Genomic DNA, 17,964 nt, shown 5'->3' with positions numbered 1-17,964 from the left:
CCACAACATAAAGTCAGGTATTATAAAATGTTTGTAATACTCAAAATCCAGCAGCAGGTTAGATTTCAACAATTCTGAATATCACAGGGGAGGAAAAAAACAGGGTTCAATCACTGGAGATGTTAACCTTACATGTAAAAGCCTTTTCTGCAGTCTAGTTCTTCAAATCAGTTTACTAAAGGGTCAGAAGCCTATCAATTCAAGGGAGGGGATAGCACCTAGTATCCATGGAAATCAGTGTTTGACAAAGACAAAAAAAACTATGAAGAGTTGTCATTGTGCTGGAATCACTAACTTGGAGGTAGATACAAGAAGGCAAAATTAGTTCTGTTTGCAGAAAAATAGTTCAAATATTAAGAACATTGTAACAGTAACAGATTCATTATTTTCTTACTTGAAACTGGCATTCCTTTTGATATTAGTTCCTCAAGAGAATGGATCTAACATGCACAGTAGCTTGAAAAGGCAACTGGACTTTGAATGGGAAACAGAATTCTAACTTTCTGATTTTATATGTGTGTTCTCAAGATTAAGAGAAAGAACACAAAGATGGTGCTTGCTTTATATTAAAAACCACCAATTCATCAATGGACAATCCCAGCACGTAGTACTGATGTAGCAGAACACCCTGAAATTTACATGAAAAAACATCCTATCCCCACAAAAGTTTCAAAGCAATAACATATCCTTCAGTAAAGCATCAACAGCCAAATGTTTTACTACTCCACTACATGCACAAGGATTATAGCCCTCATTAACAAAACTTCACTAATAAGACGACAAACCAGTTTTTAACTGATTACACAGCCATGGAACTATTTTAGATCTTCAAATAATTATTAAAATCATGAGGAAAAAAGGAAAAATTTAATTCCACAGATAGATGCCCATATCTCCAATACCAGCAACAGAACAAAAAGACTACGAAACTGATAGCTTTGTCATTCCTCCCCCAAAATGACAGTACTATTATTTCCTACCTTGCCTTCTGAAACCCATACCAGTTGGTTCTGTTGTTGCTGAATTGCTTCCTTCAGAGCTCCATACCATCCTTCATTCATTGAATTCAAGTTAATAGTAGCTAGAAGTAGAGCAAGTTAGTTTGACATTTGATTTTTGTAGAGTTTTGAAAAGAAACTGTACTACCAGTATTAAAAATCACTATCAACTGTGAGATTTAAGTAGCAGTGTAAATGTTGGTATTCAAAGCAATCCTAAGGGCTAAAGTAGCTTGGGACATTTTTTCACACTGCAAAGACTCAAAGACTGAGTTAACAGTAATTTAGAATAAAGTGAGGCTTCAGTTTAGTCGGAGAAGAAAATTACATTATTCTCCTATTTATTAAGATGTTTGTTTATAACCGACCTTGCAAAGCAACCAAATATTTTTGAAACACGATTTTGATGTTTCAGATCTCTTTTCATTTGTGCAACTGGGTGCACAAACAATTCACACACTAATGAACTACCAGAAATTGAATGTGGGGAACCTGAACAATTCAACAAATGCTGGACTATATTTGCAGGAGGGCATTTATTCTGTCAGCATCACCCCTTCCAACCTCAGGGCCATAAGCAAGTCTGCACGAACTGGGGTCAAAAAATACGGCAAACAACCAGTAGGTATTTGGTCACACTAAGAGCAAGAGAGATTGCCAAGGAAGGAAAAGAAAGCCCGGAATGCACCAATGTAAAACAGGCTAAGATATGCTTCTGTGTCCTCCTCTAAAAGAAAAGGAACAAGAGGAAAAACACATGGAGGAAAAAGAAGGAAGCACAGAGGGAAGACAATAAAGAAATACCAGAAATGAAATGCATCTAGCACAACTAGTGCCCACTAGTAATTGTGGTGGCAGTGCTTTGGTAAGTTAATCAATCATTTTCTATTGTAGTTTTCAAAGGTGGAGTGGCTTAACTCCAAGAAGAAATATTCAGAACCAACAAGAGTAGGTAGCAATTAAGTTATAGCAGCTTCTCAAACAGGAAAAGTACTATTCAAGTCTGGAAAAAAATGACTCTTATCCTCTCCCTCCCTCAGTTATGATGCATTTATCAGTATTTTTCTCAAATTACTTACTTGTAAAGAGGTGGTGGTTATTTTTGCGTAGTTTGTGAGCTCTTTCATAAAGCTTTCTGGCACTTTTTCGTGATTCTGGGCACAGCCTCATTCTCATGGTCTTCACACCCTGCTTAGAATCAGGGTTCAAGAACACTACAATAGGATACCACTGCGCGTAATTCAGACGGTCCACTGCATTAGGAGTGACATCTAATAAAGCATGTTTGTCCTGTTATGATAAAAAAGGCAGAGACAAAGTGAAGCACTTATATACTAAGAAAACTCATTTTTTATTTTAAACGTATTCTAACAACTTGCTTTTCATTAGCTTTGCAGAATTCATCATTTCAAAGTATCGATTTAAGTCCTTTTCTGTTTAGAGTAACAGACACCAGATCAACTCAAACACTATGCTACAAGGGCATACATGTTTTAAATGTAGAACTAACTGCATAACAATAAGCTTTTCAATATTTACCTCTCTATTAAAAATTATAAAAAAAATGGCCCTCTGATACTACAAAAAGGCACTAAACTAAAAAACAGCTAAACAGTAATCTTCTAGTAACAGGATAAAAGGGAATAGTCAAACATGTTTTGGACTCATTACACAGCTCCACTTTTCCTTCCAAAAAAATCCTCTCTGAATGCAAGAATTAGGACAGTTTTCATCCACTGCAAGAATCATCTCAGATACACAGCACATAGTACCCCCCAGTTTGCTGCTAAAACACCTTTTAGCTTTTTCTACTTGGGCATCAGAACAGTTTGCAGTTTGTTTTTAAGTCAGAAATGAATAGGTGAGGAGCACAGCCTCATATTATAAACTCATATCAGAAGTTCTCAGGATTTTAAGAAGAATAATTAAGGAGGATAAAAGGAGTGAAAGATCCTTTTCCATAGTTCTTGCACAGAAGTCAAAATTATTAGTTCATAAACTGGAGGTAGGGGGACAACAGCAACAAACTGCTCCATAAATAAAGTACCAGTTTCTAGATGCAATGTCACACTGTGGCCGCAAGCACAAACAGATCTTAAAACAGACATAGTAAAGAGGGAACAACAATCCCTAGAATAAAGCCTGAAAGTACTTCCAGACTGCAGTTATTATGGGGAAGGGTTTTTTTTTTTTTTTTTTTTTTTTTAAACTGACCAATAGAAAGATGAGAGTTATTTTTAAGGAAAAAACACTTACTAGTTATACCTAATCATTTTAAGCATCAGTTTACTTATTGATACCAGTTTTTCCTCCTGTGTTAGAAGTACAGTGACAATAGAAGACTTACTCTATCAATTATCTGTTTTATAGTGTGAAGACGAATAATGCCAGAACTACGTTGGTCTGTACCAGCGTCTCTTGGTTCACTTTCTGGTAGAGAGGACACAGTAAAAATGGGTTGTAAGTTTACAGCACACTCTACATTCACACACAAGATAAAGCAAACTATTTCATCACTCATTATCAATTCAGGCTGAAGATGCTCCTCTTCAAAACATAGGAGAAGGCTATCCACTAATTTGGCCACAAAAATCACTATACCTTTGCAAAAGTACTTAGATATAAAATACTGAATTCAATTTAAACTTTGGAAGGCTATCAATGGAACTAATATTACTTCTGCCTACAGAGAATTATCATCAATTAACCAGTGAAAAAGCTTACGTTTTATCTGTTACTTAATATTGTTAACATTTCATTAAACACAGTAGTAGCTGAAGTAATAGCGTAGGAACAAAGTAGCAGAAGAACATTGGCAATTTCATAGCTGCATAAAAACTCGATCTCACACTTACTTGCAATTTGAAAAATATCTGGTTCTTCTCTAGCTAGTTTCTCCCGTGCAACATCAGCTATTGGACCAAAAATGGTCACTGGTCTGAGAAACCCAGCTAGAATACAAGGTAAAGGAGAAAACAAGTTAAGTTGATTGCTTACAACAAATGCAAGATACTCTGAATTACATGGATTAATACAAAGCAAACTCCACAATCCTGTTAGCCTGCAACAGAAGTATCTAAGACTAAAGCCATACCTTCCCGAAGAACAACTCTCTCATAGGCAGGAAACTTTGTCTGAACAGGTTGAGCAGAAAGATCTTCTCTGCTTTTTCGGAGATTTCTTTTTGAGCTACGCAAACCTCGGAACCTCCAGAAATCCGCTCGATCTCCTCCTGCTGTCTTTGGAAGCGTGTACTGTACACTAGCTAGCTGCTCAGCTCTAAGATGACAACAAATCCCAATGAGTTACCAAAAAAGAGACCTTCTGAAATAACACTCATCTAGCAAGCTTATGCTTACAAAAACGCTACCACCTGCTAAATGAAGTTTTCTTCGTTTCTGGTATTAGAAAGTTTAAGCTAGAATTACTCAGGCTGATGTCACATTTTTAAAAGCTTTATCAACCTTTGTCTCCAGTATTGAAAAGGAAGTTTCAAGCTAGGAGTTTTTTGTTTGTTTGTTTGTTTTTGGGGGGGCATGCCAAAGTGAAAATCAAGCACACAGAACAGATAGTTAACTTCTAATTGTTTTAACAGTGACTTTCTCCTAAAACTGAACAAGTTGTATAGACTAGTGTCCTGCAGGCAATGCAAATTACACAGATGCAAAATTTAAAATTTTAGTTTTCAAACAGCAACACCAATACATTAAGGTCGTACCTGTTTTTATTAGGTATGATACCTCTTTCAACTTCCTTATGATTCTTGCCAATTCGAATTGCCAGCCATGAACCCAGTTTGCCATTGTACAGAGTGTCCACCACCCGGAACACTTCACCTTTGTTGAAACTTAGTCCATAAGGAGATTCTTTTTCATATTCAAAATGAGTTCTGATATAGAAAGAATCCCCTACATCAGATTCCACAATGCGACGATAAACTTAGAAAATAAAAATAAAAATAGTGTTAAACAAATTCCAGTGGTTTCCTACAGCATAACTACTAATAGCAAACTAATGGTTTCAAGTCAGCTTTTGCTGTCAGAAATTTGCTAGTATAAGCATAATTCAGTTCCTTGGAAGGAAGGAATCTTACTATGGAAGAAGTTTTTAAGAACTCATTTTTAACAGTATAACTATAACAGACTATCCAGTTCCTCCAAACATTTAACACCAATGCTTTTGTGAAATAATTTTATTTTTTTGTCTCTCCCTAGCCTCTAACTACTCAATATTAGCTGCATTTTTCATTTAGTTCCAAGCAGCCTACTACATTTTTCTGATATACAAGTACCTACCATCTTTTTTCTTCTGTGCCAAAATGGTTACTTCTTCGCCTTTAGGGAGATCAAGCAAAAAAAGGACAGCTTCCTCTCTGATGATATTTGTGAAGTCTACGTTGTTTACCTAGCATCAATGAAGTAATCAGTTTGATTTCACAAACATTATAGTAGGCATGTAAATATAGAACTAGAAATTTGCATAAATGTATTGCAATGGTTGTTTATTCAGTTTAATGTACACACAACAAGTGCATGCATCTCAAGAAGCCTCTTGTACCTCTAAATAATACTCCTTGCTTATTGGAAAACGTATAACTGGAATATTAGGTAGCTACTCATTTTGACTACTTTAGATCAATGTTATGGAGCATCTGGAAACATCAGTAACATCAACTATAATATACAGAACCCTGTGTGAGAATCTAGTGAAAGAGTAGTTAAACGAATTTTCTTTGAACTGAATTTAGTCTAAAACTAGATATAAAACATAAACCTTCCTAGCAACAGTACAATAACAGTAGATTTTATTGCTAGCTCATCTAATAAGTATGAACAAAAATACTGTACGAACTGCAGAGGCAATCTATTTGACGTTACAGAACAAAAACCTACTTCAGTGTTAACAGAATATTTATAAATGTTATTATTTTTGACATACCCTGAGAATCTGGTCTCCTTCCTCTAGTCCTTCTTTTGCTGCAGGGCTGTCTTCCAGAACACCAGCTACAAATATGCCAACATCATTGCCACCAGCTAGTCGCAAGCCCACACTATCTCCTTTTCTGAATTTTACCAGTTTCATGCTTGGCCTAGAGATTTAGAATACATTCCTGTTAGAGGTATACTATAAGATATTCTGGTAAACTGAGAACGAAGACATGCAAATAGTTTGCCTGTTACTTCAATTAGAGGATATTAAGCTATGCATACCGTTAACTGGTTATCAATAGCAGCATTATACAACAGACTCGCTAGCAGCACTTGAAAGTAACAAAACTCACAGTATTTAATTGTTTAGTGAGGTTTGGTCTTATGCTGATAGTGTTTCAGGTGAGGTATTTCGACACTCTTCCAAAATGTTCCTCCTTTGAAAGAAGCATACTGGCACAAAGATCTGTTTTTGCTCTTTAGAGAGCAAGACGAACATTTGAGACTACCTAAACTAGAATCTACTCTCATGTACACAAATGATCGTAAAGTAGATCCAGCTGGAGTAGAGTCACTGGTACATCAAGACTTAGCACATTTCTGTAGTTTTCTTTATTAATTGCTCTCCAGTTATTTAAAAAGAAAAGAATTTACTAGAGTATCTCTCCTCTCTCCAGACACGGGGATAAGGCGGGAGGGATGGGGGGTGCCCAGGGAGAAACGATGCAAACACTTTGCACAGTTGACAACTCTAACTGCTCATTCCTGCACGAAATTAACGAACTTAAAATTGTTTTATTACACAATGTGAGTGCTAACAAGGCTCAGGAATAAACCTAAATTTTTCATCCTACTCCTTTTTGAACAAAAGCTTCAGGACAATGTGATGACTTCCCATTAGACCATTTATGTTATGAATTATTCCTAACTTATGTTACTCGTTACCTTGGGAGAAAGCTTGATTTGCACAAGACCAGGTAATCAGATTCAAAAAGAATTTATAGTTACATTACCGGAGCATTCCATCTTCATGGGTTGAATTAGGTAAAGGACCATCAGATGGACTGACTGGTAAATCCACATCTGGCTGACCTCCTTGTGCATACACTGGCTTTGGTTCTATTAAAATATAGAAGACAAACATCCATTTAGTCATTTAAAGATGAGAAAATAAAGCCTAACTTAATTAAGAGCTTGATCACATCTTCAGTAGTTTTAAGTCTAACCACCAATCCACTTCATAATAAAAAAATTAAATATTGGAAACTTAAAAGAACAAGGACACTCTTTCCCTGCCATGCAAAATGGGGCAATTACTGGCCTAATTACTGCTTCAGTAAAAATCCACAAATTTTCTTTACACTTGGAATATTCGAAGTATCATAAAACTGCAAGAACTAAGAGAATTTATGCGCTCTCAAGACCACTTTCAACCCTGCTCTTTCCTACCTGCATATGCCTAACATAAAACTTTCCTCCCTTATAAAGTTACTTGGATTTTTTAAGCCAAAACACCATAAACACTAGAACTACTGCTCCACACCTTCAGGCTGGCAGACTGCACTTTTTATTGGCTCTTCTTAAAGGTAAGTACTTACTATGACTCTGCTCCAGTCACTGGGAGCAAACTGCCACTGCAGTCTTTCCCCCAGTGGTGAACACCCTTAGTGTCTATTATGGGTATACGGTTGCTCTTGTTACAAGAATTTACATTTAAAGCATTATCTCAACACACTTTAAAGAAGCTCATTTCAATTTACACTGGCTTCAGACTAAGTCAATGTTCCTTTCTGCTTACTTTAACTACCAATAGACCAGTTTGAAATAGGAAACTTCAGACAATTTGGTAATATGCTCTTTCTAATGTGATTTTGGCCTTTACCATATAGCATACCATAGCATAGCACTTTACCTTTAAGTCTTTAATTACCTGTTCCTAACCCAAGACTTTGATGATGCCTCTATAAAAAAAGGTTCTCCTTCTACCCTTCTTGACTCAACCAACCATGACAGACTTCTTGCCTTTAGTCCAAAAAACAGTCACAGAATCTGCCAACTACTTTTCTAACATTTTCATTACAGTCTTTGAAAGAGCCTCCTAATTTCCCTAGAGCTTTCTTGGAGACTATTAAAGGATTATGTGCTTTATTACACCATTTTATTTCACACCATGTATTATAACAAGTTAATTTCATCTGCAAATTTAAATATTATCTTGATGTACTGGCTTATGACTTTTTTTTTTTTTTTTTTTTTTTTTTAAGACATCTCCTCTCATACATGATTTTTCTCCACGTGCTTATTCCCACTCACTCAGGAACAGAGCACTTCTTTATGCCTACTACACAACAACAAACCACTAGAGTACTTACTAATTGTGTGCCAGTGCCTCCAACCAATTATTTGTATATTACATTGGATTGAAAAACATCTTCAGAGGCTCCTATCCTGTCTGGTTTTGTATCATGCCAATTATTAATTTTCAATACATTATCGAAATACAGAATTTATCTTTTGAATCCAATCATAACCTTTTCCTATCTTGGCAAATTAAGACTTACTTTACTTGCATCTTTGCATAACATTCTTACAGGAGGTTAACTTCCTATGGCAATTTTTTTCATAATGGCTGCTGCATTAGGAAACCTACTGTTCTCATTTTCAAGGCCTTTCAGAGCCTATCAACATCATAACTACTTCAATTCCGAATACTACATGCAGCAGTCTCATTGCTCATCCCTTAAGTCTTCAAATGCTTTCAAGCTTGAATGTGCTTTTTCTCATTCTATACAGCCTTTCCAGAGCAGCTCCTTCTAAACTGTCTACACAGCTCATCTTTCTCCACTTACAGTTTCAATGAATGGCCCCATTCTGTAAACCATAGGAAAAAAAAACAAAAAAACAAAAAAAACTTCCAAGTCTTTGTGCTCAGAACAATGTCCAATCACCATATCATGGTATGGTTTTTCTTTTTAACACTAACTGGCTTTTACCCACTGTCATTGAGTTTACTCCTCCACTTTCAAAAAAGGAATGGGATTTTGTTCTGTTTCTGTTAGTTGTACTGCACTTTTAAAAATAACTCTTGGCCCATGACTGTCGTTATTAAGTGCCACAGTGAAAACGTATTTCAGAGTGCAAGTTTCATTTGAGAATGGTCATTCTAAAATGGCTTAACTAAATCTTCATTTAAATTTACTCTGCTACCAGTAACTTGTAAGATCCAGCCTACAGCTTGACTCTCAGAAGAGATCTATTATAGCCTTGCTCTAAAGAAGAGGACAAAAAACTCTTTATATCTAACACGCACAGTCAAAGCTCTAACCAGTGAAGTTTGACCACTGTATAATGGACTGATGCATCAGCTTAGATTTTCAGGACAGAAACCCTGAAATATAATATGCTTATGATTACGAAGACCATCCGTATTCAGCAATAAAGATAGATAGAACTTCTAAGATTTCAGAAATCATTCCACAACTATGCAGTGGGATGCAGTCTCCACTGATCATTTATTCTCAGCAATATGCATAATTATGTTTCACATTTTTACCTGGAAGTGGTGGTGTTTGCTTTTCAGTTCTTTCGCCTGCCACCTCTTCCATAGTTTTAGAAATATCATCTGCATTCTTCACAGGCGTAGAGATGGCTCCTGGTTTAGTTGTTCTTTCATCTTCTCGGCTTCGAAGACTATATTAGAAAAAGAGATTACACTCTGCATGTAGAATTATTTCTACAACCTAAAGCTTCTAAGACTAAAGAACAAATCTTTCTCACTCAGAAGTTCATATTTGGCAGATGAAGAATCATTGATTACATATTGCTCTCCTAGGTTATTACACTGTCAATATTTTTACCAGTTGAAAACTTGAGCATTTTGTCCCTAACTTTACTTTAATTACTCTCTAGATAGAGCTACTTCAAAAGAGGAGGGACATTGTAAAATGGAGTGCTGTCTTCATTGCACCCTGCTTCAAGCAAGTATGTCGTACATGTGTCCTGTAAATCCCACAATAAAACGAGAAACAAAAGAAAGAAGGAGAGAAGAGCAGTTATGATCCTTCACCCCTCCCTGTAGAGGTCACAGATTTTCAGACTTGAGGCTTTGCTATGATCACACTACTCTCTGGTCCTTTGGTGTGGCAGCTGTCCTAGAACACAAGTGCCTGCCTGTGAGGCTCTTGGTACAGCTTTGCACAGATGAAAGGTAGAACACAAACACACCTCTGACTTCTCATCCTTCAGAGAAGATGAGGCCCTCAACCCACAGCTACTACATATCTATTGCACCTGAAAGCCGAAGAGAAATGCTTCTCAGCCATCCTTGTTTTAGAAAGAAGACAACTGGTCTCTTACGCATTTCCACATATGCTTTAAGCATAACACATAACCAGAAGGAATATTTGACAAATGAGAAAAGTCTCTTATTCTTTACACGAAGGGAATATCTAAAGCTCAAAGAACTCATTTCTTATTCATTTAACTCATCAGATCAAGTATTTTTATTATATAGAGGTTACTTTGCTACCAGCTGTACCATAAGAGAACTGAACAGAATATATGCTGTATGTTGAAATGTTAGCAGTTACACTACCTGTTGAAAGAGAAATAATTTGATTCGGTTAGAACAGAACATCGAAAAGCAGCTGGAAAATCAAAAGTTAAATCAGCAAGCCAAAGGGAACAGCCCAAACATGTATTCTCTACACACACATGAAGTCATGAGACCCTCAAAATATCTATCAAGTTTGTGAAAGTTCACTAATAAGCAAGGCTATAAGAAACATCTGAGAGGAATAAGACAAGCAAACCACAACTGGTTAGCTAATATTATACTTGATTGTCAGGAAGTGGAAAGAAGAGGTATATTTTATGAAGACACCGATACCTCAGGTCAGTAGATACAAATTTCTCTCTCATCAAGGAGAGATGGGGAAGGTGTTGGAGAGTAAAGTCTATCAATACTAACAGCTAGATGGTGCTACTGGGCAGTGATGAGTATCAGCCTCCACGAAGTACAAATGTATCCAAAAAAGTCCATTACAAGGACTCCGGACTATTTAAGCAGAACCAGTACTTTAACAGTTAAATATGACTTGAGGAAAAAAAGCAAACCTAGCCATTGAAACCTTGCTTGAAAGAAAAGAGCAGAAGTAAAGATCTAAATACAAGCACAATGTGCTTTCATGTACAAACATGGAGTCTGAAACATCACAGAAACCAATCTCGGCTATTCACCAAGAAGATAGATATATTAAGATATATTAAGACCTTCCACTACTTCTTCCCTTTTGTTTTAAAAGGCAGCTAAAAAGAAAAAAAATGCAATCCCACATTAATCTGGGAAGACAAAAGACATCTTTACACTGTAAAGAACCAGCTCCTTATAAAGAGTTTGTAAACACAAGGAGAGTGGCCTAATATTCAATAACCTCTTCATTATTGTTTTTATTATTATTTTTCAGATAAACCCTTTTGGCACTTCTACAATAAAGAAAACTGATGGTAACCCCTTTTGGTTAGAATATTAGACCTAGGCAAAACGAAACAAAAATAAGTTTGTTGTTTGTTTGTTTTTTTATTTTCTGTTCCCTAACTTCACCTGTAAAAGATTTTGGTACTCTTTTTCAGATTTCCAGCATGCATTCATTTGCACATAAAATTAAATGTGTAAGCTAAAAGTAGTGTTTTACTTTCAGTGTGAGACTAAGGTAAGACTGAATTCCTCATGCCTCTGAGAAGAGTTCCTGGCTTATTGAAAACAGACACTAACATTTATTTGTTTAAATGCCTAAGTGTCTTAAATGTATAAACAAGAAGTCCAATAGTAATAAGCTACAACTAATTCCCCTCATCCCTCCCAAAGATTTCTGAGTAATCAATGTTTGTGAATGAGATATTACATTTAAGTTTCCCTATGGGCGCTCTCTAACTGTTTTTCAGCATCTCCTAACATTTAATAGAAGGATTCCAAAACAGTAATATAAAAATAAGACAAAAAAAATACCAGAGTTACTATAGGAAGGCATAGTTCATTTTATATTTCATGTCCACGTAGTCCAATAACACTTTGATTTTATTCAGCTTTTATAATTGCATATAAAATACCATAAATATGGAAGAAAAGCTCTCAAGAACAGTAACTCCAATACAGACAGAGTACAGCACCAGATAGTCAGGTCAATACCTGAGCTCATTCACGTACTAGAAGCACGATGCTCTCAGACTGTGCTACATCTCATCTGCTACTGGCAAATACAGTCTACCAATTAAAGTGCTTGCAAAAGGTCAGCTCTGCTCAGTGTAAGATCAAAGTTTAAGTGGGAAAAAGGTGGTAGAAAGACAGCTGTGATAAATCAAAATGGAAAAGTCCAAACAGCACAGGAGTTGAATTTCTCTTTGCTTTCCTTAAGTTGTCCAGTAAGTACTGCATCGGTTTGCAAGATGATACGGGGGAATGATACGGGGGATGCTGTCACTGTTTCTACGTGATGGAAACTTGTCCAAAACCGACAGCTGCGCTTCCCATGAGTGAAAGGTGTTGTTAAATGTTTGTGTGTTCTAACAGTACTGCTGAACATCTGTGCTGTGCCATGGCCCCCTCTACGTTACACCCCCATCCTCTTTTAATTATTTTTTTTTTTAATAAAAGCATGTCTAACAGGAATATTTTTAAATAACCTTCAGTCACAAAATGCAGTCACAGCTACAAATTAGTGTAATCAATTTTGGTTACTGCTTCAAAACAAAAGAAGACTGTTTGCAACACACAGTAAGAATGTTTGCTTGCACAGAAAAATCTTGGAAAAATGACTGCAGGTTTTGTCCAAGTGTCTGGTTTTAGCATGTCTCAAACAGTGTATTCATGAGAAGACAGTAAGAAACAGGACAGGCACATTGCTAAGTATATTCAAAATAGGGTTGATTTTTGTCCTAAAGTCCAGTTTTTCCACTTTTTTTTTTTTAAACTGAAAATGTAACAAACCTCTTGCACAACATAAAAGTTGACAGCTGTATTATGAAAGTCAGCCTCATCCTTCTCGAAATAATGACAATATTTACAGGGATTTCTTTAAGCTGCCACGTCTTTCTTGCTGAGGCTGAAGCATCAATCAGATCAGGAAGCATTTTTGCTATTCCAGTACCCAGGTGAGGAAGGCAGCACACCAATGACGGGTCCCTTAGTGGGACTTCTTTCAGCTGGTGGAGGGCAGCAGGGAGATGCTATTGGGCAGGCTTGGCAGCACCTGGCTGTAAATGCCACTGTTCAGCACATGTCACACCAAAAGTTCAACCATCTTACTTCCAACAGTAAGACCACTTAGGTAAGACAGAATATGTATGATACTTCCCTCAAGGTACATCCTCCAGCTTAGGATGCACAGACACCCCCGACTCCAGCTTTTTAAGTACAGCTCTTAATACACTGTACTGTTAAAAGTTACCTTAAGTTCTGTGAAATTCTATCCTGTGAAATTCTATCCTTAAGATACATTTTCCTCTAACTAAACAGTTTTCTTAATAATATCTTTCAAGTTGCACTTATCTTCCAAAACTGTAGTTCACTGTTAAGACATAAGCTCGGAGTTCTTTCTGAAAGCCAGGAGATATTTATACTATAGATTTTACATAGTACCCAACTTGGTATCAGGTGGCTAAAATTCTCTAAGTCTCTATAGCTACAAACATTTGCAGATTAAGTCCCTTCAACACAGAGGAACAACTAACAAATGAGCTACCTCAATCCAAAGCTACCTCAGATACAAATCTAAAGCTAGCTTTTCATCCATGGGCAGAGAAATCTTCACATCCCTGTTCAGACTAGAAAAAGTTATTATACCCATTAAGAGTCCATCCTTATTTTGACGGATGATTTAATGTAAGTCTGCATACAGACTGACTAAAAGAACATCAGTAAAGAGCTGAGTTTTGAATGAGTTCACACACTATCCATTTCCTTTACATAAGAATCTACTGGGTCCTTATGGATCTCTGGTTTCTTTTTAGGACTTGACAATGGATAATTTATGTTTTCTGCTTACGGAAGATTACAAAAGTGCAATTGGAACATGTCCTAGAATCTGAGTTTTAGAAAGATTGTTCAAAAGAGACATCACTGAGCTTCCCCTAGACTAAAGGAAACTACAAATGCTGCCTAATGCTTGGACAGGATGTTCAAGTAGCCATTGTAACGGAACTTCTATACACAGGAAAACTGCAGGCACACCAGTGTACCTACCAGTATGAAATACTGAAAAACTGACAACATTCAAGACCCTACCAGACACCGAAACACAAAACCTGAAACAAATATATTGGCAAATGTACTGTTTAGATGTGTACTCTACTGGTCACTGAAAATGTCAGTCTGCAGTTCAGCTTGTATGAAAAGACTGAGAAGATTCCTATGAATTTATCCTCATCAACATACACTTAAGTGTAACAGAGCATAGATATCTAAATAAGTTACTATCTTCAATAATTTTTCATGTCCTCCTTAAGTTCGGTTTGATAACTTTTCTTCCTCAGCTTATTCTCAAGCTCTCTTCCCCAAAGTTTTCCATTATATTTTAAGCAATGAAGCAATGTTGCAAACAATCTACTTCTGCAGCAAATCTGAACTTGCACAAATTCCTACAAAAAGAAGCTGCATTTCATGGGTTCTTTACGTGGCTCATGGCCCAACAGATTTTCTGATCTCGAAAGGGCCATGTCCAACAGGAAGGCAGTCCATGCCAGGGTAGCTCCTGTTCATAAAGCAGATAACAGATGCATTCCGAGTTCAGATAACTTCAAAGTTCCTTTTCAGGAAGGATTTAATTCTTCTGACAGCACAGTCTGTAGGGAGGAAGTGACCATCTACCTAAGCCACTGTAATAGGACAGGAAAGCACTAAGAGCAGGATAAGTCAGTTTCAGTTTTGATGGATTTTTCTGCATCCATTTTCGCACTGCATTTTAAACGCATGTTAAGGAACACAGGCTTCACATCTGACAGGGCGTCATCACCTTCACTATCAAGCTTTTCAAGGTGTCTCCTACTTTAAGGTTATATCCATGCAGAAGGCAAGGTATATGTGCTGTTTTCCCCCTTGGGCACACAAAAGATTACAAATAAACAGTAATTAGGTGTTGTTGTTTTATGGAACAGCTGGCTGCAATTTGGTTTTCAGAAATTTTGGTAGCATTTTGAAGTCTTCAAATACAGGCTGTGAATTTGAGATTTGCAACGGATCAGTTCTAGTGGTTTTTGCTCTGTCATCTATATGTGCTCAAGATGAAGTTCTCTTAATATTGAAAGATTTGTTCGATTTAAAATCAAGATACTTTTTGAATTCTGTTGCTATCTAGTGTCCACTTCCAAAATCAAATTGCCCAAACGCAAAAAAAGGACATATTTTTTTTTTCAAAGACTACATTTCCACATGGCAGAATATTCTAAACCATACAAAACATGAATTCAGAAATGAGTCATTTAAAATTAGACTTACCTACTTCCTAGTTATCACATCAATATCTCAGTATCAACTCAAATTTTAAAAAGTACATTACTAAAACTACATCTGCTGAGCAACACACCTTATTTTGCAGGAGTTAAATTCATTTTGAAAGAAAGTAATTTTTAAATAAATATAGTAAGTAAAATAAAAAGCTTATACCTAAACAACTCAGATTTCCACAATTTTACCCAGGTTGGACAATCAACAGGACTGTGCTACTAGTCGACTCAAGTAAGATTGTTATAGTTAATTTCTACATGAATCAAGATCTAACTGCATATGCCTCAGTAACATCTATTAATATTAGACTTGCATGGCCACACATATAACCATGTTGTAAGAACAAAATCACTTTTTTTTTTTTTTTTTTTTAAAAGAGGGTAAACACAAGGATCTATTTCCCCTGAATTCTCAGGGCATTTGGATCATGATCAGCTGCATCTCTTGAGAAAAAGAAATCCATGTCACTACTACCATAATTCTGCATCACATTTGTCACTGTATAAATCCAAGCACTCCTACAAACTTAAATCTCACTTTAAATAGTTGATTTAAAAATAATACAATGCTGCCATCACCTGCCGTTGCTGGGCTGCTGTGGAGAATGTCTGGAATGGTCTGAAGGCTCTGACCTCTGGTCAGGAGATCGTGAACGACTGCGGCGGGGCCTGTCATGTGATCGGTTGGAATGATCTGATGCCAGCGACTGAATTTCTGAAATGTCTGTTAAATAAAAGTTGTTTTTTCATGAAATGATTGTAATTAAAATGGTGGCATGACCTGCTTAAATGGAAATAAGCTTTTGCAAAGATTTTTATGAAGATGCTAAAATCTATGTTTATTATTTCAAAAACAACTAAATAATACTCCTGCAAAAACAACTGCAAGAAAAGGAACTCTATCTTTTTCTCCACATTTAAGGTACAGATTTCAAACACATTCAAAAGAATTTACTCACATGACAATCCTACTCTGTCATCTTCCCCACCCTCCTCTCATCCCACTTAAGTATTTCACATTGTCAAAACACAAGGGATTCTCTGCCTTTGGAAATAATGTTTATACTCACCGTCTCTTTCTGAAGCATTAGCAGAATGAATACTGTCAGAAAGATCAGGGACGTTCAACAGCGTGGCTCGTTCATCTCGCTGAACAACCATCTTCAACTTGCCTTTGGACCTTTCTATTAGTGTTTTTGCATCTGCTAAGGACATATTTTCTGTCACTGTGCCATTTATCTGGAACAGTAAGAAAAGCACAGAAACTTACTGAAAAACACTGAGTCTCCAGTAAGGATGGTGTTTTTCTGTGTGATGATATTTAGAAATACTTAGAGATTTCTCCAAAATGCCATAGTTTACATTGAATGCTATACAATGGAAAACTACATCTCATCCAAACTGTAAGAACATAACACAGAAAATTATTTTCAAATTTCAAAGATAAAACATCTACCACTAATATGAAGCTCTTTTTTAAAAAAAAAAAAAGTTATGCTTTTTACAACTAGCATCACAGTAGAGTAAGAATGGCACATTTTTCTGTACCAGCATTTGTGGCAAAACCTTATTAACAAATTTTGAGATACAAAACACTGGCTGTATGTATTATTACAAAAATCACATTCATCTGAAAGCAAGTTTTAGCATTGCTCAACAGCATCAGTCCACAACATTATACTGTATAACCAAGCACCTAGGTACAAAGCCTTGAACCATCCCAAACAATTATTTATTTTTAATTATACATTTACAAAAGGTTTCTTTGGTTACATAAGCACTAATTGTTCAAGTAAGACTTGTGGAAAAATACTTAAGACAAAAAATCACTTCATAATTTCTCTTATACAAAACGATTTATACTTAGATTTATTGATCCTCAAAGTAAGTTCATCGTTACACATCATCTACTAACAATAATTATGCTATGAAGTGACGGTTGATTCTATGAACAATTACATTAATTAAATATCTCTTTGTGGTGGTGTGTTCAATTTATCATACCTTCAGTACAACATCTCCTTCTTGAATATTGCCATCTCTTGCTGCAAGGCTATCCTGTGATATTTCTTTCACAAATATGTGGCTTGCCAACCGTAGACCATACTCTTCATATAATTAAAGAAAAAAGAAAAGAATACTGATTAAGTTACAGTAAAGAAAAGGAAGATGTACCTGAAGATTTGCAATACTGCTTTACAGAAGATTTGAACTATGAACAGCAACAGAAGAGTGAACCTGGCACATGAAGGACTATAGTAGAATTTCTCTATATATTTACCATTATATCAATTCTTCTTTTGACTCTGCCTATAATAATAGATGTTGCTTAATAGTTCAATTTATATGCTACATACAGTTTTTCCTCTTTCAAACTAGGAGGACACGGAAGACTCAGCTAAAATACATAGAATGTACAAAGTCACTAACAGAAGTCAGATGCACAATTACCATTTGTTTACACTATGTAATACTTTACCCTTTACTAAGCACATATTTTGGAATATGAAAAATATCACTAGAAACACAACAGCTGTTTT

The 17,964-nt window shown here is 36.1% G+C and overlaps 1 protein-coding gene across 6 annotated transcripts in view; it reads right to left on the bottom strand.

Moving 5' to 3' along the window:
• The window catches only part of TJP1 (tight junction protein 1), a 78,795-nt gene that overhangs the window by 17,309 nt on the left and 43,522 nt on the right, over positions 1-17,964 (bottom strand). For all 6 annotated transcript variants that reach the window (XM_084293368.1, XM_084293371.1, XM_084293372.1 and 3 more), the window contains exons 6-18: positions 17,429-17,532; positions 16,495-16,663; positions 16,004-16,148; positions 9,480-9,616; positions 6,940-7,045; positions 5,937-6,087; positions 5,294-5,402; positions 4,717-4,936; positions 4,093-4,277; positions 3,854-3,949; positions 3,346-3,428; positions 2,078-2,288; positions 981-1,081 (exon numbers count right to left, since the gene is read on the bottom strand). In XM_084293368.1, coding sequence (XP_084149494.1) covers positions 981-1,081; positions 2,078-2,288; positions 3,346-3,428; positions 3,854-3,949; positions 4,093-4,277; positions 4,717-4,936; positions 5,294-5,402; positions 5,937-6,087; positions 6,940-7,045; positions 9,480-9,616; positions 16,004-16,148; positions 16,495-16,663; positions 17,429-17,532 — 1,817 coding nt within the window. The remainder of the gene's footprint in view (positions 1-980; positions 1,082-2,077; positions 2,289-3,345; positions 3,429-3,853; positions 3,950-4,092; positions 4,278-4,716; positions 4,937-5,293; positions 5,403-5,936; positions 6,088-6,939; positions 7,046-9,479; positions 9,617-16,003; positions 16,149-16,494; positions 16,664-17,428; positions 17,533-17,964) is intronic.

The sequence above is a fragment of the Netta rufina genome (assembly GCF_964035555.1).
Source record: "Netta rufina genome assembly, chromosome: 11".
Classification (NCBI taxonomy): Eukaryota; Metazoa; Chordata; class Aves; order Anseriformes; family Anatidae; genus Netta; species Netta rufina.
This window is presented reverse-complemented; position numbering and strand designations above follow the sequence as displayed.